The sequence below is a fragment of the Alosa pseudoharengus genome, unplaced genomic scaffold (assembly GCF_046254945.1).
Source record: "Alosa pseudoharengus isolate Yale_2024_CS ecotype anadromous, Long Island Sound unplaced genomic scaffold, YU_APseudo_1.1 YU_APseudo_1.1_scf_20, whole genome shotgun sequence".
Classification (NCBI taxonomy): domain Eukaryota; kingdom Metazoa; phylum Chordata; class Actinopteri; order Clupeiformes; family Clupeidae; genus Alosa; species Alosa pseudoharengus.
The window spans coordinates 16,963,355-16,987,165 of NW_027468664.1; the positions used below are offsets into that span (position 1 = coordinate 16,963,355).

General features: G+C 41.7%; 1 protein-coding gene across 4 annotated transcripts; it reads left to right on the forward strand.

Annotated features, from left to right (window-relative positions):
* Window positions 1-3,249: 3,249 nt before the first annotated feature.
* Window positions 3,250-8,292, forward strand: LOC143136176 (kyphoscoliosis peptidase-like). Of its 4 annotated transcripts, XM_076296725.1 has the most exons (8): window positions 3,250-3,299; window positions 4,123-4,189; window positions 4,336-4,635; window positions 4,854-4,968; window positions 5,558-5,675; window positions 5,778-5,969; window positions 6,163-6,353; window positions 6,564-8,292. In XM_076296725.1, the coding sequence occupies exons 3-8, from the start codon at window positions 4,366-4,368 to the stop codon at window positions 7,877-7,879; spliced, it is 2,202 nt and encodes a 733-aa protein (XP_076152840.1). In that variant the 5' UTR covers window positions 3,250-3,299; window positions 4,123-4,189; window positions 4,336-4,365; the 3' UTR covers window positions 7,880-8,292. The 4 variants fall into 4 exon arrangements, with proteins under 4 accessions (XP_076152840.1, XP_076152842.1, XP_076152839.1 ...); XM_076296727.1 differs by lacking the exon at window positions 4,123-4,189; XM_076296724.1 differs by lacking the exons at window positions 3,250-3,299; window positions 4,123-4,189 and adding an exon at window positions 3,313-3,489.
* The last annotated feature ends 15,519 nt before the right edge of the window (window positions 8,293-23,811 follow it).

Sequence of the window (23,811 nt, forward strand, 5' to 3'; positions counted from 1 at the left end):
CCTCTAGCATTATTGGATAATATTACATTTTAGAAATTCATTTGTAATGTTGTAACTAGAGATCAAAATCATCAAAATGATTTTCCCCTTATCTTCTTTTCATGTCCTGTATCCTTCTGACATGTTGTCCTATAAGACCTCACCTCTTGACCTTGTGCATTTTACAATTCTCATACCCACACCTTCTCTCTGTCATCCTCTCCTTGGGTGCAGATAATTTCTCTATTTGTCCATCCTATCTCCCTTTCTTTCCTTCCTCTTCCTTTTCTTGGTCTATCTATTCATTTATTGTTGCTAATAAATCATTACAAATTTGTTTGAAACCGAAAGGTGATAGACGTGGGAAGGAACCTTTCACCTTGGGAGCTTGGAAATGCATCCGCATAGGATTGTGTTTCATCCCGTATCGGCCCTTCCACCTCTCTCCTCGTTCTCAAATTGAACATCCTTGATGACGCCGAGCGTTGAACGATTTCCGGGGCACGAGCTGGAGGACCAACGAGAGAAGCCGCATGCAAATAGAGCTTGGGATGCACCCCACCTCTTCTTACTGCTGCATGACCCCTAAAACACCCAGACACTGCTCAGACACAAAATGGCCTCTCTGGTCCCACAGGATGTTCTACATGTTGGCAGCACTGTGTGTGTGTGTGTGTGTGTGTGTGTGTGTGTGTGTGTGGGCCAGTCTAGCCCTTACTGCTTCACTCACCTCTCCAGCTGGGCCTGATGGAGACCACTGTGGAGGAATGTCAACCCACTGCAGTAAGGAACACAGAGGTACAGTATGCACAGGCAGACACTCTGCTGTCTTTCTGCTCTTTATATATATCTGCCATGGCCTATACATCTTTCTCTAAATCACACATCCACACCCACACCACATTTCTTATTTTCCACCAGTATTTTCTTTGAGTTCTACAACTGTCCAATGACAGCTGAGTGTCAGTGTCTCATTTACTATCTATTAATGAAAATGTATAAGCCATTATGTTCATAAAACCTTATAGAAGTACAGATGTTGATTAAGTGGGTGATTTGCAACAGGGATTGATTGATCCTGTCTGTTTCACAGCTCTGTTTATAACACTATGTGGGTGAACAGGGACCAGAGCATGACATGCAACCCAGGGCTGTCATCTCCACCTAGGCCTCTCACAGCACAGGGTCAGCAGTCCTGCTGTGGCCTGGAGAACATTGCTCGTCATAACTCACCACGTGGGATGAATGTGGCCACAGCATAGAACAGGCAGTCAGGCCTCTGTAATTACTGAATTCTGACCCAGAAAAGAGAAGGCATTTTTTACTACTCCTGTCCTTTTTACGGCTGTTTAAGGAAATGAATCCAGCCGACAAGCAGATAGCCTAGGTTACATACAAATCCTGGCCGACTGTCACGTATGCTTCTGTTTTTTTGCATGTAGCTGTTGCAACTGTTTCCATCCACAACCCACAAACAGGAACATGTATCAACAGGTTTTGTTTTCACATACATTGCCTGACAGATGTCACAAATATCATTCTCATAAAATGTTCACATGTGACTACAGTTGCATTGTCATCTCTCATCCCAGAGAGCAAAATCAGATTTGCAGACGTCGGCTCACCAGTGGCTGGCCTATTGTCATAACACAAGCTGTCTAACTGATATCTAAGGAAACATATTATATCTGTCAACAAATACAGATGCATCAAATCTTTCTCTAAATAACATATCCAGATCATTTTCTAATTTTATACCAGAATTTTCTATTTTCCATTATGTTCATAAGACCTTGAAGATGTGCAAATGTGATTGGTAGCAAAATTTGATCAAGTGCACTCTGTTTATAGGCCTATGAGTGAACAGACCAGAGCATGACTTATGACAGTTGACTTAGTTTCCCTGCTGTGGTCTGGATAGTGTGGCCTGTCATAACTCACCATGTGGGATTGATGCCATGGCCACAGCATTAAAGAACCAGAGACAGGCCTCGATGAAATGCCATGTCACTGAACCCCAACTCTGGAGATTACTAAATCCTGACCCATTTCTGCTAAACTCTCATTAGAAGAATAGAAACAAAAGAAAACACAATGAGAGAGAGAAAAAGTATATGTGTACTATCTTAGTTTGAACTTAAATTGGACTTGGTCTGGACTGAGATGACAGGAAAGCTATAGAAATTAAGAAATACTTATAATATATAATAATAATATAACTTATAAATCAGACTAATTGTCTGTCAGCGATTGTACGTGATTTCAAGCCCATTACGATTTTTTTTTCACATTCAACAATCCTCTTACAATCCGCTAGCTGCCCAATCTGTAAGTACACTGTAAAAATCGTCTCTGTACTGTAGGTAGCCCAGGTTACGAAAACTGGAAACAAACAATCTGTCAATCAAATTGTCCCTCAAACAAACATTTTCTCGGGGGATACAGAAGGGAGGGGTGAGCTACAGTACATCCTCTCTGGTGTTTCAAAGTTAGCAATGAAAAATTGATAAAAGAACAATATCTTAAATAGGCTAACTTTGGGCCAACTTTCAAAAAATACACTCATTTGAGAAAATGCAGACACACAAACAGACATTGCACAGATTACAAATTAAAGACCAAACACAAAACAACACAAAAAAGGGCCTTTGTGATTGATATTATAGTCTCTTTACAGGTTAGTTACAGTACATGACAATGGAGGAAGGAAGTGGGTTTGTACATAGTTACTATGTGTACTTATGTATAATACTCTCAAGCTATGCAGGCGACACAAGTACAAACATATGTATAGAAGTATGAAGTAGATTATAAAGTGGCAGAGGGGAACTGAATGGATTTCAGAAAGTCAAGAACAGAATTTCACATCTTGCCAAATTCTGTGGCTGAGCCTGCAACGAAGCCATCTTCTCTAGCTTGGGATGGGATAAGAGGTCTCTTAACTGGCAAAATACTGTTGGTGGTGTGAAAAACTTCCATCTGAGTAAAATGAATCTCCTAGCTAATATATTGGTGAAATCTATGAAGTCAGCCGTGTATTTAGATAGGCTATATTAGTAGGGTGGAGGGTAGCACCCCAAACAAAATAGTTACTGGAATAGGATCACATACATTTAATTAAGTAGATAGAATATTGGAAATATCCGTCCAATAGGATTGGAGAGAGGGGCAAGACAAGAACATATGAATTAAAGAGGTTGGACCTTGCTGGCCTCTGTCACAGAGGGGGCTTATGTCTGGGTATATATCTTTAAAAACTTCTGGTTTCACTTTTATTTTCTGACAGAACAGAACATGATGGTTGAATAAACTAGACTTGGGTAAGTTTCAACCAATAACATTTTTGCAATAGCCTACAACTGCTGTCATTTTTACATATTTTTAAGGAAATGAAACCAGCAGACTACCTTGGGGTTTGTTAAAAACAGATAGTCTTGGTTACATTGGTTACAAAATGATTTGATGTATAATGGCGAGCAAAAAATGGACACCGGTCTGATTCAGGATGAGGTTGGCTTCTTTATGCTATTGGGAAGCCTATTTAGCCTATTTGTTTATTCTGATATCATGCATAAAACAAACTACACATTTGTATTTAAAAACAGCCTAATATTATAAGAGATGGGGGCCTCAGTACATTTCAGTGCCCGTGTCAGCAGTGGCAGAACAAGACTTTTACATGGGGTGGCCAGGGCTATTTTAGGGTGTATGACAGAAAATGTGTGTGTCACCCTGACACCTAAGGAGCATGACTGAATGACTAGCCTTCATGGCAGGGACATCATTAAAGGGAAATTCCGGAGTTGAAACAACCTTGGGTCTATTAATGGAAGATAAGTTCAAACTTTCGTTTGAGAGAAAAATTACATTGGTGGAGTTTTGACCAAGACTGTTGTTTGCATTAACAATGAAATGGCTTATAGTGAAAGCTAAAGGGCAAGCTAGCACATCAAAAAACAAACACCATTTTATACCACTGACAATGCTCAAAATATAATTACACTTCTGTGGTAGTGTGGTGAGAGTCCCTATAGACAAACCGATGTATTGTACACTTGTATTGTATTGTATTGCAAACTTTGAAAGTGCACAGAAAGGTTATAACAAAACCTGTTTCTGATGGAAGCAAATTGTCTGACTTAGTGTTCCGGTAGCGTCAAATCAGTGGGTGCTTTCGATTTCTTCCAGCGTTGTGTAGATACGGCTGAAGGTAAGGCATGTTTGTATCGTAAGATTCACTAGTTTGATGGCAATTGTGTCCATGAGAAAGATATAGAATTTGTGAATTGATTTTGAGATACATTAAATCAAATTATTTCACAAATGCACATTTAAGCAAGGCTTTCCATTTCTTAGACACTATTGAAACACACGAGACAAGAGAAGATGGGTTGTCTCAACACAAAGTTGAGGAGTGGAAGGGGAAACATAAGCAGCAATGGAGTTCCACGCAGTCAAAACCGACAGAGAAAACCTCCGACTGAGGCATCAGCAAATACTAACACTGATAATATATCACATGTAAATAACATGATCGACGACAATGCCAAGGGGAGCCTTAAGAGGCAGAAGGATAGCAGCAGGAAAAAGCACCTGTTTCCAAGCCCAGCAGTCTTCAGCCAGATTGATGCTCATGCCATCAAGGCTGGAGAGGAGGTGAGATAATTGCAATATCATTTGACTGTTATCTTGGTAACTGATAAGAAAATATATAAGTGGTGCTCAGAGGTCCAAAGTGCACACACCTTCCCAAGCCTCCTGAAGACAGGCCAGCGGTAACAAGCTGTTTGGCTGACAGATATCACTAATTTAAATGACCAAGATGTGTCTGTGTGTATGCGTCAGACATTATATCATATTGTTGTCCATTGCAGCTGAGGAGAAAGAGGATCTTCTCTGTGGAGGCCATCACTCAAGCTATCACTGTGGGTGCAGTGACTGACCTGCAAAAGTTAAGGGCTATCTGGATCTGGCTGTGCCACAACATTGGTCAGTTCCATGGCTCTAATCATCATTCCATACCCTAGTCTGTTGCTTTATAGCCATATTTAATAACATTAATTGTTAATATTACACTGGCTTACCATCATGAATTAGCAGGATTACCATTGCATTGCAATATTGCGAAAGAGATTATGTGTGTCCTTAAACACCAATATGAGTTTATATTTGTATATAGACCCTTTCAACAATAAAAACAAAAACAATGCTTGAACGTTCTATTTGGGCCCCAATCTACTTCCTCTGCATTAAGATAACATGGAATGTTAAAAAGGAAGTCTTGTGGGGCCAACTATGATGCTGATAATGGAACTCTCTTGAAAGGGTCTATTCATACTCTGTGCTAGACAACGTCAAATACATTCTGTTAATGAGTATTGAAGTGTTGATTTATGTGGACAGACCAGTTAATTAAAATCTAGATGCATCTGGTTCTGAGTATGTCACACTATTCCATAACATTTGCATTAACGTGTAACTGTTGTTGTGTAGTGGTAGTCGTTATTGAGTTAACATCTCTGTAGCTGTGTAATTATTTAGATGACAATCTAAAGTGTGCTTGGATGTCTCTGTGTAGAGTATGACATAAACGGATACTTGGGGATGACTGAGAAGATAACCTCAATTGAGCGGGTCATCGAGACTCGCCGAGGCGTTTGCTGTGGATACGCCAGGTTGTGCAAGAAGATGTGCAGGTACCCTGATCTCTCACCTTTGACCTCAGTCGATAGACAATCCATATGTAGTGTTACTGGTGACTTGTTTTCCTCACTGGTCTCTCTTGTGTGCTTCTGCAGTGAGGTTGGGATTGAGTGCCGGGAGGTGAGTGGTCACAGCAAAGGTGGCAGCTACCGGCCAAGTCTTCATGGAGAATCCACCAAGTCCAACCACGCTTGGAATGCAGTGCGTCTCCAGGGGAACTGGTACCTGCTGGACTCATGCTGGGGGGCAGGGACCGTGGACTTGACCAAAAGAGTCTTCAATAAATGGTGAGACAGGCTAGCTTGCAGTTTGTCTTATAGGGCAGAGGGTGTAATTCACTGCTGTAATGGAAAAGGTAATTTAAATGTGTGTAAAAAAGGTTTTTAAAAGGTTGTGGAAATATATTAATTAAATGACACACAGAAATAACTAAGCTAATAAAAATGAATCTCTAGTGAAATATTTTTTTCTCTTTTCCAGCTACAATGAGTTCTACTTCCTGACGGATCCAGATATGTTCATAAGTAACCACTTCCCAGACGAGGTGGAGTGGCAACTCCTCACGGAGCCTCTCTCACTGGAGGAGTTCCGGAAAAGGGTCCAAAAAAAATCACATTTTTTCCAGCTGGGACTGACACTTCACCATCCCACACACTTCCTGCTGATCACAGGTTGGCTTTCCCATCTCAGTGCACTGGATTGAGCATTAGGAGGATTTGTCATAATGCATTCTGTGGGTTGGTTTGTTTATGATATGAGGAGACATCACTTCAAACACCTTGTCAATTGGTCAACAATTGTCTGATGCTAGATAGTAGGGGTATCATAATGCATCAAAATACTAACATCTTTACACGTACCTTCCTCTTTTCCTATTTCAGAGAATGGTGAGGCCACCATTTCCATGACTTTCCCAGAGCCTCTTGAGTTCTCCTACCAGATCTGGCAGCGCTGTGGCAATATACAGAGAGAGCTGAGCACCTCTGCTGCTCTCCTCACCGTCACCACCACTAACATGAAGCTGCGGCTTCGGCCCCCGACCCAGGGGACGTTCGACATAACTGTGTTTGCTCGAACAGCCAACACGTCTGGCAAGCACCACGAGGTTTGCAACTTCCTACTGGAATGTCCCAAGCCTTCTCCTTTAGATAGCTTCCCCGAGAACCCATCCAAGTCCTGGGGTCTGAATCAGAACTCAAAGAGCATGGGGCTCAAACCATGCCAATATCAGGGTGAGATCATGCTGGAGTCTGCCACTTTTGAGATGGTGCTTCAAACCAGCCGGCCTCTGATGATGCTGTGCAAGCTTTTCCACAAAGACCTGGATAAGGTGCTGGCCGAGAGATGCGTGGCCACACAAAGTGAACCTGACCAGCTCAGCTGTCACGTTCTCTGCCCTTATGTGGGCTATTATCGGCTGACAGTGTGTGTGAAGGACTGCGACAGCACTGGTAACTTATACAGTCCTGCTGGCACGTTCCTCCTGCATTGCACAGGCAGTGCTGTCATTAACATCAATAAACTTTTTCCACCTGGTCTGAGCAGTAATTGTGGGCCTGGCAATGACACGCTCAAAGCAGGTCTTGCTGATTTCAGCCACACCAGGGCCATAATAAACACTCAGCAGGGGCAATGCAGCATCACATTTAGCAATCAGCACAGTTTGAAACTTCAAGCTGATCTGACCAGACAGGAGCGTCAGCAACCCAAGTACCCCCTTTCTCGCTACGTGCTCCTCTCCTGTGATGAGGAAGACGTCACGATCAGCGTGGCCCTGCCGGGTGCAGGGGTCTACCGACTCAGCCTGTTCGGTGGGCCTGTGACCTCTACCTCTTTATCCCACATATGTGACTTCTTGCTGCGGAGTGACTGGGATAGTGTCTGGCCTCCATTCCCCGAGAGCTACTCGACCTGGAATGCCGGATGTGTTCTCTTCGAACCACGCACGGGTCATTTGGAGCCCAAGTCCAAGGTGCGTTTCTGCGTGAAAGTCCCCAGGGCGATAAAAGTGAACGTCATAGGACAGGACCACACGGAGCTGCATCTCAACCAGAACAGCCAGATGTGGGAGGGGGAGGTGCACACCAGCACTGTCCCCCAGCTCAAACTCGCCGCCAGCTTTCCAGGGCGAGCACAGGGAAAGATGGACATCCTGCTGTGCTTTGACGTCCTCAGGACACCAAATGGAATGAGATGAGAAGGTGGAGCACCTGCCTGTTAATCTGTTAATTCGCCAAATGATCAAGGCACTGTTAGGTTTAATTTGTGTGCGTTACTGTACATTAGCATCACCTTTCATCATGTAGTAGGCCCATCACCATCTAATAATTAGGCTCCTTTTTCTGACCTTGGCCTTGTCTCCATGGATGTGTGCATGAAACATGTTAAATTTAGTACAAATTATTTTTGTATATTTATAGCTTCATGAGTGAAAGAATGCTCGGGGGGGGGATTTTTTTTTATAACTTTTATAATGAATGTAGAATGAAGCCAGTTAACTTGCTATTTGAAATGCTATTTTGTACCATCACAACTCAGATTTGCCAGTAGATTTTGTTACAATGAGTTCCTTTTGTCGAAGCTTTCAGTGTATTAAACAAATCAACTGTATTTGTTTTGTGTACTTTCATGAAGCCACCACATAATTTCATTATTTCATCCATTCTACATAACTTTGTTTTAATCTCTTTTGGTTGTTTTGCTGTTGTCCCTGTGATATGCCAGTGTTTTAACGATTGGATAGATTACATATTGTCACAATTTAATGAAACTAATGTTGAAATGTCACACGTTTATATGCGTTTCATTTATCTCATTATTGAAACAATTGATTGATTTCAACTCTCACATGTTTTAACAACATATATTTTTAAGTACTTTTGGTATACAAAGTTATTCTAGCATAGCTGGATTTAAAACTCCAAGGATTTCTCCCTATTTTACTCATTAGTATTATAATTTATAAGACAATTTGGGCCCTAATTTTAAAAACTGGCAATCTTGTGTCAAGCACAATAATCTCATTGCTGGGCAAACATTTATACATATTGTAACGCCATTAGAAAGCTCACAAATAGAAACGGAGATGTGAGCTGAAATATCACTGTTGGTTGGATTTATTAGGCCATTTTTCTACAACCTAGCACAGAGCAGTAGGAGGTGTCCCAATCAAGTAAAATAAACCCACGTTAAGCTTAATAAATAAATTAATAATCACTGTTCCCTCACTCGCACAAATATAAACGCACAGCTTACTCTCAGTCACCTGATTAAACTGTGATTCAATCACTCTACTCTTAAACTTTACCGAACATCTCTGAATATATATATATACATATACATATATATATATATATACATATACATATATATATATATATATATACATACAGTATATATATATATATATATATATATATATATATATATATTATAGCTATAGCGCGCCCTGTTTGACTGTCTCCAGTGTTCCTCTTGTTTCCTGCATGGTCTGTGTGTGTGTGTGTGTGTGTGTGTGCGCACACGCATGCGCGGAAGTATGTGTATGTGTTGTGATGGGGGAACTATGTATATATAGTCCACACGTTATACTCTCATCAATATATTTATATATAATACCCACTGGTTGTCTAGCTGTGTGTAACAGACCGGACGACTCAAAGCTTTAATGGTTTTAGTGCCACATCTAGTAAGAAAGTATGCTTCTGTAAAATGTTTACAGTAAAGACAAAAACTGTAGTTTTTACTATTACTACTAGAATGTCACTCAGCAACCATAGGATGACATCAGAAAAATGGTCTCTTAATTTTTTCCAGACCTGTATGTTCATGTTCAAATTAACCCAAGATCAACATTAAAATGAAATGTGTTGGAAAAGCAGTAGGTTGGCTCAGCAATAAAGAGCACTAACTATAAATAGAGTAGAAGACAAAGAAATATTTTAGACATAATTAAAGATTTAAAATAGAACAGAGATGGCATAACACTGTATACATTAAAAAGGAGGACTGATGTAAAACTGATGAGTGTGTACAGGATTATTGCTCATTATGTCTTTGTCAGTGTAGTATCAAAAATCTCTGCTGTTATGTTTGAAGCAAGTCACTGCCACCTATTGACCACTAATTGTAACTACAGGTGGAACTGCACCTCACCATGCACACATAACTACAGGCCAGTCAGTTAGTTTAGTTAGTTTTTCTTATTTTCTACTGTCTCTATTGTACAGTGGAGTTTGGTTATATGTTTATACTTATATTTACCATTTCTGCTGTAAGTGCATGTTGTGTGTGATGTCTGTATGCAACTGAAACCTTGAATATCTATCTATCTATCTCTCTATCTATCTATCTATCTATCTAACTAAACATGACTGATGCAACATGCACTAGCTGTAGCTCTGTGGACTGGGATGGAACACCACATGACAATATAAAATGGTTTGTATGTTTTTTGGTCGGTAAATCACTAGTTTTACACCAAAACTCTATCATGCTGCTTTACATGGCTTTCTCCAGCATTGTTGCGGATAATGTTACATTTTATAGATGAATGTGCAATGTTGTAACTTATGTTATGGATCAAGATGCTTTTTCCTCTTCTTTTCATGTCATGTCCATGTTGTCCTATAAGACCAAGGTGGAGTAAGCTTTGCATGTCCTCCTCACCTCTTGTCTTTGTACATTTTATGATCCTCTCTGCCGACATCTTCTCTCTCCCCTCTGCCATCCTCTCATTCTCTTCATCCTCTCCTCCCCTTCTCTTCATCCTCTCCTCCTTCTCTTCATCCTCTCCTCCCCTTCTCTTCATCCACTTCTCCTTCTCTTCATCCTCTCCTCCCCTTCTCTTCTTACTGCTGCATGACCCCTAAATCACTCAGACACAAAATGGCCCCTCTGGTCCCACAGGGTGCTCTACATGTTGGCAGCACACAGACTAGTGTGTATGTGTGTGTGTGTGTGTGTCTGTGTGTGTCAGAGAGAGAGAGAGTGTGTGTATGTGTATTTGTGTGTATGTGTGTGTGTGAGAGAGTTTGTGTGTGTGTGTGTGTATATGTGTATTTGTGTGGTACAGCTTCACTCACCTCTCCACCTGATGCTGACCACTGTGAAGAAATCCCAACCCACAGCAGTAAGGGCCACAGTGGTACAGTTATGCACATACACACACAGGAACTGCTGTCTTTTTGATCTTTCTGTATCTGTATCTCCCATGGCCTATACGTCTTTCTCTCAATCTATCCTTCTCTACTTAAAACTACTGTAAACTTATAAACCTTTATGTTCATAAGACCTTATAGAAGAACAGATGTTGATTAGGTTGAACAGGGTTCAATTGATCCAGTCTGTTGCACAGCTCTTTCTAGCACCATGCGAGTGAACAGGGACTAGAGGGCATGACTTATGACCCAGGGCTGTCCTCTCCAGCAAGGCTCCCTCATGGGGGCAGTTTCCCTGCTGTGATGTGGAGAGCACGGCTTGTCATAACTCACCATGTGGGATCGATGCTATGGCCACAGCATAAAAGAACCAGTCAGACAGGCCTTGGTTATGCCATTGTAAAATGCCTTGTCATTGGATAATGGGATGTGCTATTAACTGTCAGATTGACAGCTCAGCAGGTCAAGGCAGAGAAACTGCAGTGTAGAGTGAAAGGCTCAGGCTGTATAGTCACGGTGCGTGTGGGCACTGTTATCACTGAATAATGATCATGCTAATGTGCATCTGGGATGGTGGTAGTGGTTAAGGAGCCAGGTTGGCATGCAATAGCCTGAAAAGTTGTGATTTTGATTCCCAGCTGCCATCTATTGTACCCTTGATCAAGGCCCTTAAACCTCCATGGAGACTGGCCCTGCAGTTAATTGGCATCTGCAAGTCAATTTCGATAAAAACACTTCAAATGAAGCCAATGAATAAAGATAGTAAAGATATTTCTGAGTAAATTGCCACTGGACACTCACATTTTGAGCAGACATCCACCTTGTAGCTATAGCTAAAGCAAGGGATCCACATTGCATTTCCTATGCTTTGATTCTTCCTGATTCTTCCAGGAAGTCATATGTATCAGCATCAGCTCGGGAAATTCCCTTAAGTCGGATTCGAACCTGGGTCCTTGTGGGCACTGAGCCCAAATGTGACATAGGACACATATTGCTTGAATATTCCGTTTGAGTTCATCTTAGCATACCAGTAAGAACAGAGAGAAATTCTGAGTGTCTATGTAAACAGGTGACAGAAGAGAAGGCTGTTATCTTTTGTTCTTTTGACTGAAAAAGTTGTTCTTTTTAACTTTTTTCTTTTGACTGAAAAACTATGACAAATCTCAATCTCTAGGCTAATTTCCCTGACTGATGGCTCAGTGACAGCAGAGTTGCCTCTCAGCACTGCACTTATGCTGAGTGTGTATTTATTTTGTGTTTGTGTGTGTGTGTGTGTGTGTGTGTGTGTTTGTGTGTGTGTTTGTATGTGTGTGTGTGTGCATTTGTGTGTCTGCCTGGCCACATGTCCTACATGTCCTACATCTGCCTGGCCACATGTCCTACGTCCAGCTGCATGCCTCTGGGCTCACACATGCAGAAACCCAGATGGGCAGACGCTGCTGGTGCCTGCTGGGTAATGACCAAGTTTGTGTAGCGGACGGAATCTACATCCGCATAGTAAGGGTTACACCTGTTCCCTGGATGACTGGAAATTACAAGATCTGTGTCCCTAACCCCCAAATCAATTCGCCTCAGACCTATGCTGTTTTCACTAGATGAATAGAATAGCTTAGGCTTCAGGATTTCAGTGTGTCACAGTGATGACCTAAAGAGCATAACACGTTCATAAGTGTGGGTTTGTTAAGTGTCACTTACCCTGTGTTTTCCCCAAACTACACTATTCTGACAGCAGAGAATGAGACGCCCCTACTCCAGAGAAGATTACCTGAAATCAAAATGAAGAACTTCCCAGCAGAAACAGTATTTGAAAAGTAGAAAATAAGTGCTGGTTTATTATACTATTGCACTTGTAAAAAGATATGAGATAAAATACAATGAAATAAAATATTTTTGTCAATCAAAACAATCAATGAGTTTACCCCTCACTCTTGACAAATGTATGACACACAAAATGGTTGGCCAACCTTTAGAGAATGAGCTCTCAAATAATGCTATTCTTAATGCTCAATGAATTCAATATAGAACCCTTCAGTTCAATGTCCCAAATCAAATGTCAGAATATGCTATTCAACCTTGAAGTAGCCTACTAACAGTTCTTAGCAAAATAGTACAATAACGTTTGCCATAATAACAAAGATAACGTGTTACAATAACCAATGTACTGCTTTGGGCATAAAATGTCTCAGTCCAAAATACCCAATTCAAAAGTGTTCAAATAAGCTCCTTGTAATTCAGTCTGTATGGTTTAACAAAAATAATTAGATTAACTTCCTCTTCTTTACACAGTCCGTAGCCGTTAACAAAGTAGCAAAACAAATAGCAAAAATCCTTCGTTACAGTTCTAGCAGGAGCTATTCCACGGTAGCAAAAAATAAACAAAAATCAAAGTCCACCCGCAATATAGTTGCTGGCAAATGACACAAGATTAGGTTACTTCACCTCACGTTCTCACTTTAACTTTCACCCGGCCGCTGATGTCGTGGAGCAGTCTCTGGTTGGCAGGGAACCGTTGAACTTAGCAGCGTGAGGAGCCCAATATCAGCTAGCCAACTCGCAAACGATAGTTTAACTCTCCTTCCCTCGGCAGGTGCACTGAGCCTCACTCTCGCACGTAGGCTACACACTCCAAAAGCCAGGAGGCAAAACAGAACTTTGCGCTACTAACTTAAACTTCACTATACTGAACATTAACACCGTTCTTCTTAATTATCTCCTTCTCATATTGCAGCCATTCACACGTTACCGCTTTTCTCTGTCCTCTTCACGTAACTCTCGCTCTCCCTCCAACTTCCGGTGCAGATCTACTCCACACTTCTTCTATGGTATTTCCAAATGCTGATTGGTTACCGATTAAAATATTTTAGAAGTAAATATATTTTACATCTGTCACATTTGGAATGCATGGTAACTGAACTGCTTCACTAAAGCAGCACAACCACATGAACTTTGTATTATGGACACCATATGCAAGTCTGTCCAAGGACTACTTTAAGTTCAGTCACATACCTTAATTGAGCTGGATAGAGAATGGTGTCTTTGCCATGTTAAGCCTATAAATCTGTTGCCTTTCTTTTCCATTTAACTTAAAACCTAAAATAATTTAAACCTAAAATAGACATTCACACATTTTTATTTTATTTTTGGCAATACACAGGTGGCCTGATTAAATTAGTTTTCTTGTAATGTCTCAGATGCACCAGGAAGCATTCAGCTGACCCTTATTTGTTAACCTGGAATGGTTGGACAATGGACATTCCCAGTAGCAAATGATGAGAAATTAATAAATATTTTTTTATGAAACAAAAATTATTTGCTTGACCATGTTCTGTCTTTTTGGCACTGGAGTAGCCCATTGACTGAGATGTGATGTGATCAGGTAAAAGGTTTGGAACAAAAACGGCAATGCTGCTTTGCGATTGTTGGACTTTTATTTTGACAAGTTGTCGTCGTTCTGTCTTCCACATTCATGAACTGGCATGAACTCACCCGTCAAGTAAAGTGTTACCAAAAAGTCTTTATTTAAACATGGCAATTAGTACAAATATGTTGCCATGTTTAACTAAAGGCTTTTTCATTTGTCCAACAGAGTGCCTTTCATTTTTTGACTTAACTCACACCCACTTCAAAAGAGCACTTGTTTGAAGTTATTACTGACAATAGTCTCCTAGTAGCTCTCTGAGCTAGTTTGTTAATAATGTAATAATCTGCAAACATATGGCTACTAAGATTGCAAAATTTGAAATTTATTAATCTGATACAAGGCATCATATAAGCCCCATTACTGGATTACTGTAGCTCAATTCAATGTCATATTTTCAACATGTAGCAACCTTTACACAAGTACTTATAGACTAGGCAGGATTTTGGAAAATGTGCTTATTTAAAGTCCCGAAGGCAAATCATGTTAATTTTTGGCATACAACATTTTTAGGGGTTTTGAAGGGTGCTGAATTCAAATCTTCTGTATGCCAGGCTCAAAAATGTCCCATAATATCTCAAAATGGAGATATCCAACCTGAATGTAATGTGCTTTTATAGGTTTTCACATATAGGGAATTCAATGCCATGCTCAGATTCAAGATCAAGACTATAGAAAATGCTTGAAATGAATGTACATGGTTAAAATTGTTGTCTCGGATAATGAATAATTCATGAAAAAAGAGGACGATGAAACAGGTTGATGGCTTTCTGAAGAATTAACTTGAAACATGTTTAGAAGCAAGGTTGATTACCATATTTTAACTATCTATTGATATTATTTATCTGTATTTTAACTATTTATTTAGTATTTGAAGAAAATGCTTGAAATTCTTAAGCTAAATGCCAAACTGTTGAATGAATACTATGAATGAAATATTGTACCTGAGCCTATTTTTTTGATGTCCAGTGTGCTATGATGATATGTTTGCCCATCCCACCCCTACCCTTACCACTACACACACAAATACCCGTATGTAACCCTGAATGAGGCCACACCCTCTACACTGAGGAGGCACTTGTGAATTATGTCATTCCCCTCACATGATGCTCAGCAGTAACAGGTAAACTATAACATAATATCATAACAATTTGTTTAGGACCATGTAATACATCTGTAATAGCATGTGAAGATTGTTATGTGAGGATTATGTATAGGCTAACTGAATAATTAATATATTATAAAAAACTAAAAACGTTAGCCAGTTAGCCTTTGTGAATAGGAAGAAGCTAATAGAGCCTCCACTCTCCGGGATGTGGGCCCCCTCTTGACAAGATGTCGCCCGCAGCATTCAAGGCCCCCGGCACATGAACTGCTCTGAAACAGCTGAACAGGGGATGAGCCCAGAGCCACAGGTCTGTCGCCAGGCTGCAAAGACCTGGAGACCCCAAGCCCCCCTGTCTGTTGATGTAGGCCGCAGTCACCGTGCTGTCGGTCTTCACCATCACATGTTGGCCTCTTAGCCACGGTAGAAAGTGCGGAAGGGCAAGGAGAGCGGCCCTCAGCTCCAGGACATTGATGTGCTGGGATAGCCAAGGTTCTGTCCAGAGACCATTGATGCCCTGACCATCGAGAACGGCGCCCCAGCACTACTGGGGATGCGTCTGTAAATACGACCCGGCGACGAATCACGAATCAGCAAGGGGGACTACCTGCACCATAAGGCCTAAGAGGCGAAGGCAGAGTTTCGACTCCACCTGGGCGTGCAACGTGAAGCGACTGAGACATGCGGCGAAAGACTGCTGTCTCGCCGGTGAGAGAGTCACGGATGCCCTGGTCCTGAACTGCAGGTGGTACCCATGGGTCATGGTGGAGAGCACCCATGGATCCGCTCCTAAGGCCAGCCAAGCCTTCCTGCATCGAGCTCAGAGGCGAGGCTGGCTGGCCCGCAGATTGTCAGGAACGACGAGGGCACCTGGAGGGGCCACGGCCACTAGCACGCTGGCCCCCCGGCCAGCTTGTGGGCGGCTACCCCACCCCTGGGATGCCTGAAGCCGCTGCCTGACATCAGTCGGCCCCCAAGACGGATGCCCCAAGGTAGGTGTTGGCTGAGGCGTGAATGCCCTAGGGCGCCTAGCACCCCTGGCATGCCTACCAAGAGACCCTGACACCTCTTCTGCACAGCGGCGGCTGTAACGCGCCTGCTGCAACAGGGTGGTTGCCTGAGGGCCGAACATGGACCCAGGCTCCCGGCACCCGGCACTCTCAAAAGACGCTAACCCTGTCTGCCTGCTGGAGCTGAGATTGAGACAGCCAGAGATGGCGTCTAGCTACCCAGAACTGAGCCAAGGAGCGGCCCAAACACAACACATACTTATCATGGCCATCCAAATGTGGATGATCAGTTAGTGCCACAGCTACTATCTCTTCCACCAATTCCAAAAGCTTGTAAGGAGATCACCTCCTGTGGTTGCTTCAAGGGATGTCTAAGCCTGCGCTGCAGTTGCAGGAAAAGTGGCATGTTATGCATGGAGTCATGCAGCTGCAGCAGCACCTGTCAGAACCCTGCTGGAGAGGAGGAGGATGAGGATGATTAGGATAGCCTAAGGCGGGGATTACATTAGCCAGCGGCAAGCGGCAGGTTTCCTATTGTTCTCTAGGGTTCGGCAGCAGAACGGTGGCAACGCTGGCATAACGCAAGCTTTGAACAAGCTGGGCGTTGAACTTGGTTCAACTTTCAAAGCACAACGCGAGCGTATTCAATTGACAAACCGTTTGTGTTGCTTAGGAACGAGACAAAATGTATTATGGTCTGAGCGTCGCGTTACGTTTGCCGCTGCCGCTTGCCGCTGGCTAATGTGATCCTCGCCTAAGTGTGTAGCCTACCTCTTCATACCAAGAAGTTTAAAGAATTGAATAGAATAGAATGGATTAATCACTAAATAAATAGGTAAAATATAGATAAATAGATAAATACAGATAAATAATATAAATATATAGTTAAAATAGGCATTTAGCTTAAGAGTTTCAAGCATTTTCTTCAAATACTAAATAAATAGTTAAAATACAGATAAATAATATAAATAGATAGTTAAAATATGGTAATCAACCTTACTTCTATACATGTTTCAAGTAAATTCTTCAGAAAGCCATCAACCTGTTTCATGGTCCTCTTTTTTCATGAAAAATACAACAATTTTAACCATGTACATTAATTTCAAGCATTTTCTCTAGTCTTGATCTTAAATCTGAGCATGGCATTGAATTCCCTATATGTGAAAACCTATAAAAACACATTACATTCAGGTTTTTACCTTGTACAGTCTAAAAGATAAGTGATTAATTCGATTTTGACCTGGTGGTGGCGGCCATATTGGATTTCTCCATTTTGAGGCATTATGGGACATTTTTGAGCCTGGCATACAGAAGATTTGAATTCAGCACCCTTCAAAATCCCTGAAAATGTTGTATGCCAAAAATTAACATGATTTGCCTTCAGGGTTAATTTCTTTTAAAAATTGACCTAGACTATTATTGAAATGTCCCACAGACTTTGCCAAATTATTTCACTAGTGTGCAAGTATATAAATAATTAAAGATATTAAAAAAATAAACATTTACTTACCCCTTGGATCGGAAAGCTATCCCGCTTTGACTGCCAGCAGCTCCTAGCCAGATTGTAACTTCAGCACTAAGACCCTGTCCCATACAAGGTAATATGGGCTGTGTCTGATCAAGTTACTTATTCACACACACACACATCTAAACATGGCAGCTTTGGCAACAACATTTTTGCTGTGGCTGCTATATTTATTTCTGACAGCTGCAACAGTTGCAAAATCAGTGGCTGGGCCATCAGAATATTAAATCTGGGTGAGATCAAATGCTATTGCCGTATTAGGTGTAGTGCCTCTGAAGTTAACTGGGCATGTACCCACACAGATCTTTAAGAATGTAATGTCTCTTTTGATTATTTTTTAAATATAATTATTTCAAACATGGTTATTGTTACTATGTCATTTCATATCTCATGAAGTCATACATGTAACGAATGAACCTCAGACTCAAATGCAGCAAGCAAATTAATTTAATAAAGTTCACTTAGCTGGTCACAAATCCAATAAACAATCCAAGGGAGAATCCAACGAGTAATCCAAGTTCAGGCAAACAGGTAAAAAACGAGAGTTCAGAATCAAATCTATACAGGCTTAGTAGAGTCACAAACAACAATACCTCACATTGGTGTGAGGTGCTTCAAGTGAATATAAAGGGTGAGGTTAATTGGTGATTAGTCCCAGGTGTAGCTAAAACTCCGGGGAAGCTGTGCAGGGCTGAAGTGGGCATGTCTGTTCAGAATGTGCAGCCTGCACAGTCTCAGGTCTTACAATACACCCCCTTCTCCAAGATATTGCATGATGATATATCTGTTCAGCATGCAGAGCAGTTTCTGTTTTCTTTGCCTTTCAGGCTCTGATAGCAGGCATGCATGCACTGCAGGGCCGTTCTAGAGTCAGACCTTTATGGGGTCTCAGCCCCTAATGAGAAGCTGACAGCAGTTTACAAGCCAAGAAATGGATCTACTAAGATTAAAGATCTTTCAGAATGGGCCTACATAAACAAATTAAACCTGATATGAATAAATCTTTTGGTAGGGCACTGTCCCTTCGACCCATTTGGATGTGCCCCACTGATATGCAGTGTCTTACAACCCAGATAGCAAGAGGCTGGCGGACCACTGTCGGTCCATTGGGGGCATAGCTGGCGGTCTGCTGGCATTTTGCTCATCGGTTCTCTGGCAGTCCGCTGGCGGGTTTCAGACAAATTGCCCAATATTTTGCCACTATTGGTCTAAAATCTTTTTCATTTGTTCAGTTATACTCCATATATCATTTGATTAACTTTTCTTAATAACCATGACAAGTTAAATTTAAAGAGATGGTGGTCCAACAGCGGACCACAAGTGGCATGCCACCGCCTGCATACCACCAGCGGTCCGCTATCTGCCAATCTGATTTTGATACCTTGGAAATGTCTTCAATCCCCCTGCTAAATTAATCCTTAAACTAGTTAATAACAATGAATACAGTATCATATGTATAGAACTTTTGTGTATAATAACTAGATGTACCGCAGAGCGGTACAAAATATGACCGCCGCCCAGTCCAGCATATTTTTTCCACAAAAATAAATCTCACTGAAACTTTACTGATTCTAACTCACTAAATTGCATTTGATTCTAACTCACTAAATTGCATTGTGCACACTCAATTCTCACTGGTATCTGCTAGACAACAAGTACCAAAACATGATTAGTTCATAGATTTCACATGTAAAATTAATTTTATACAACCCCACCCCCATCTTGCCTGTTCATAATTCTGAGAAATTCTTGAATTGTGTGCATGTGTGCGTGTACTGTACATGTTTATGTTTATGTGTGTGGGTGTGTGCGTGTGTGCGTGCTTGTGTGTGTGCCTGCGTACGTGCCTGTGTTTGTGCATGTGCATGCATGCGTACATATGTTTACTGTGTGAGTATGTGTCATACGTATGATTACTGTGAATGTATGTGTGTGCGTGTGTATCTGTTTATGCACATGTGTGCATATGGAATGGGTTAACATGACCCCTGGAGGCAAACATAAGCAAAAAATTGGTCATCCTAGGCCCTATGGTTCTCAAGATATTCACAGAAAACTCTGTTGGTGTACGGTCACTAAATGTACACATAAATTATTTTATTGTAAGGCCCGTCGTGAATGAAAGTTCACGAAACTTGGTATGCATTCTGAGGGTGTCATAATGATCCTACACTTTCAATTTCGTGCAGTTTTGACCATGTCAGCCAGAGATATTGTGATTAAAACACCTCATTTTTTGCTTTTTAATTTTTAACTAGATGGCGCTATACATGAAATAAGTGGTAATGGGATGGGTTGACATGGCCCCTTAAGACCAACATACAAAAAAAAATGGTCCTCCTAAACCCTGCGGTTCTCGAGATATTCACAGAAAACTGTGTCTGCCCTACTGTCCTTTCGGGGGTCCAGTCCAGCGGGGGGCCACAGATCAAAACGAATCAAAACGAAAAATGATGGTTCCATGCTATCCATGTGGGGTTACATGCCCACCAAGTTTTGTGTACCCCAGTCTTTCAGTGTCCCCGGAATCATTGACGGAAATTTGGACATGCGAAAAAGAAAAAAAAAAAAAAATCTGACCAAACCTATGACTTCGCTGCGCGGCGGTCATAATAATAGTTCAGAAAGCGAATGTGGAAGACAGAACGACGACAACTTGTCAAAATAAAAGTCCAACAATCACAAAGCAGCTTTGCCGTTTTTGTTCCAAACCTCCTACCTGATCACGTCACATCTGAGTCAATGGGCTACCCTACTCTAGTGCCAAAAAGACAGAACATGGTCAAGCAAATAATTTTTCTTTCATAAAAATGTATTTGTTTTATGATGTAACCTTTTCAGATTATTTCTCATCTTTTGCTACTGGGAATTTCCTACCAAATTCCAGATTACAAAAATACGGGTCAACTGAATGTAGGCTAGTTTACCTCCCAGTGTTAAACTCAGTGATTACGAATACTTCACAACTTGTATAGTAAAGTGACATTTGATGTAGACTTCATAAAAGATATTCATGAAATATTTAGCCCACTGACTCAGATGTGACGTGATCAGGTAGGCTAGGAACAAAAACGCCAATGCTGCTTTACGATTGTTGGACTTTTACTTTGACAAGTTGTCATCGTTCTCTCTTCCACATTCAAGGTTTGGTATGAAAGTTGAGTCATGTCTCATGAAACAGTCATGAATGCTTTATGTGCAGTTTATGACAGCTTCTATGAATGTGTTATGAACTCACCCAAAGTAAGTAAAGTGTTACCACTTTTGTTCTATTAACTCTTTCTTTTTTTTTTTTTACTTTTTTTTTTTTGATTAAAAAACTATGACAAAGTATAAGTATATATACTCTTTTGATCCCGTGAGGGAAATTTGGTCTCTGCATTTAACCCAATCCGTGAATTAGTGAAACACACACAGCACACAGTGAGGTGAAGCACACACTAATCCCAGCGCAGTGAGCTGCCAGTTGGTTTTCTTGAGCTTAGCCTACTTAGAGTATATGATTGGGCTATGGGACAGTGGATGAGATGCTGTTAAAATTTGACAAACAGCAGGACTGACCAGGAGAGGCATACAGAGAGATGTGGCGATGGTGGTAAAACAATAAAAGGCGGTAGCTCTGAGTGTGACTGTCCTGATACAATCTGCTGAAGGATCTCTGCTCTGTCAGATGGTCTCTGAGTGAGCGTGATCTATCAGCACTTTACTGTTCTGTGACTGTGAGTCCTGAATCTTGCTGTCTGTATGCATGCTTTGTTTTGAGTTATTTGTGAACCAAGTGACATTCTCTTCTTGTTTTCTCTGAAAAGCTGAAGCCGACGAGATTGTTATTTTCTGTTTTTCTCTGATGTGCTAATGTGTGAGTAAGGCTGTTGTTCTGAGTTACTGTAGTTTGGAGTCTAGAATATCTTATTTTGAGATGTATTTTGAGTGTAGACTTAACATATATCAACCATTTTGGATGGTGTTAGTGTGATCTTTGGATGCAATCTGTGTGTATGCATGCATGTGTGTCTGTGGTTAGGCTACCGGTATATGTGTGTATGTTTGTGCATGCACATGCCTGCATGCATGTGTGTGTTTTGTGTTGTGTGTGTGCATGCATTTGTGTGTGTGTCTGCCTGGCCACATGTCCTACGTCCAGCTGCATGCCTCTGGGCTCACACATGCAGATCCCACAGATGGGCAGCTGCTGCTTGTGCCTGCTGGGTAATGGCCAAGTTGGAATGCACGTTAACTGAACTGCTTCACTAAAGAAGCACAACCACATAAACTGTGTATTATTGACACCATATGAAAGTCTGTCCAAGGACTACTTTAGGTTCAGTCACTTACCTTAATAATAATTGAGCTGGATAGAAAATGGTGTCTTCACAATGTTATGTCTATAAATCTGTTGCCTTTATTTTCCATTTAACTTGTTGGGTTCTAAAATAGACATTCACACATTCTTTTTTCTTTTTTGGCAAGACAGGTGGCCTGATTAAATTAGTTTTCTTATAAGGTCTCAGATGCACCAGGAAGCAGTCATTCATTTGGCAGTGTTGTTATTATGCTGTCGTGGCTGTCTGCTCTCTCCCCATTGGCTGAGGGGATACATTGTTTCAGCAGGCATCTGTTGCTAGGAGACGGCATACATTCCTCCCTTCCCTGATGCAGCATTGTTGTGAGCTTTGTGTGTAAGATTAAGAATGTGTGTGTGTGTGTGTGTGTGTGTGCGTGTGCGTGTGCGTGCATACATTTCCTCAGTCCCATTCAGACATGCTATGAGATGAGTCAGGTTGATATGAGGATCATGAAGCCTCTTCAGCAGTGGTGTGGAGGGATCGCTGAATGAAAGTGTAGTGACAGTGTTTCACCAGCAGAGGCTGACCTTGTGCTACTGTGCTTAGTCAGATGACATCCATTTGTGTCAATCAACAACATACTGTACACTGATCTCTATATGTTTAATATTTTATATATAAAAAACAAATATGTGATGCTACATAAGTGTAGTGAGTGGTTCCTACTGCATGATTTAATGCTTATTCCAAGTTTTAGTTAAGATTTAGAAAGGCCATTTCATACAAGATCAATGTGAATCCTAGTTTCTGTTTGAGTCCTGTCATGGAATTTGCTAACATTCTCTAACTCTGACTTTGGGCACTATGAACTGTCAGAGGGATCATACTAAGGCACTTTGGTGTATTGGTGTATTCAAGCTCTTGTCAGTTATAGAGCTCTTTTCACGCGCACACAAACACACACACACACAAACGCACTATTGCCATTTTGGTGTCTGTCAATCTCTCTGAGCACATTCACTCTCTCTCTCTAACCCCCCCCCCCCCCCCACACACACACACACACAGAGACACACACACACGCACATGTAACCTGCGTTGTGTTGAACCTGCGAGATTCAGCCCTGCACACGCCCGGACTCGAACCCGCAAACAGCAGAACCTCGGATCGGGAGGCAAGCACGCTAACAATTGAGCCATTAGCCCAGGCTACTGGCTCGCATGCCAGCATCACTCTTGAGGCGACGGGGAGTGAGGTTTACCAACGTCCCACAAGCACAGCTAAGCAAGCTGGCATCCGTTACACTCACCCCCCTAAACCTCACTCCCGATCCGGGTCACGGCACCAATGTAACCTGCATTGTGTTGAACTTGCGCGATTCAGCCCTGCACACGCCCGGACTCGAACCCGCGAACAGCAGCACCTCGGATCGGGAGGCGAGCGCGCTAACAATTGAGCCAATAACCCAGGCTACTGGCTTGCATGCCAGCAGCACTCTTGAGGCGTCGGGGAGTGAGGTTTACCAACGTTCCACAAGCACAGCTAAGCTAGCTGGCATCCGTTACACACACACACACAACACACCCATCACCTCACACAACACACTCCATCACCTCACTCCTAAC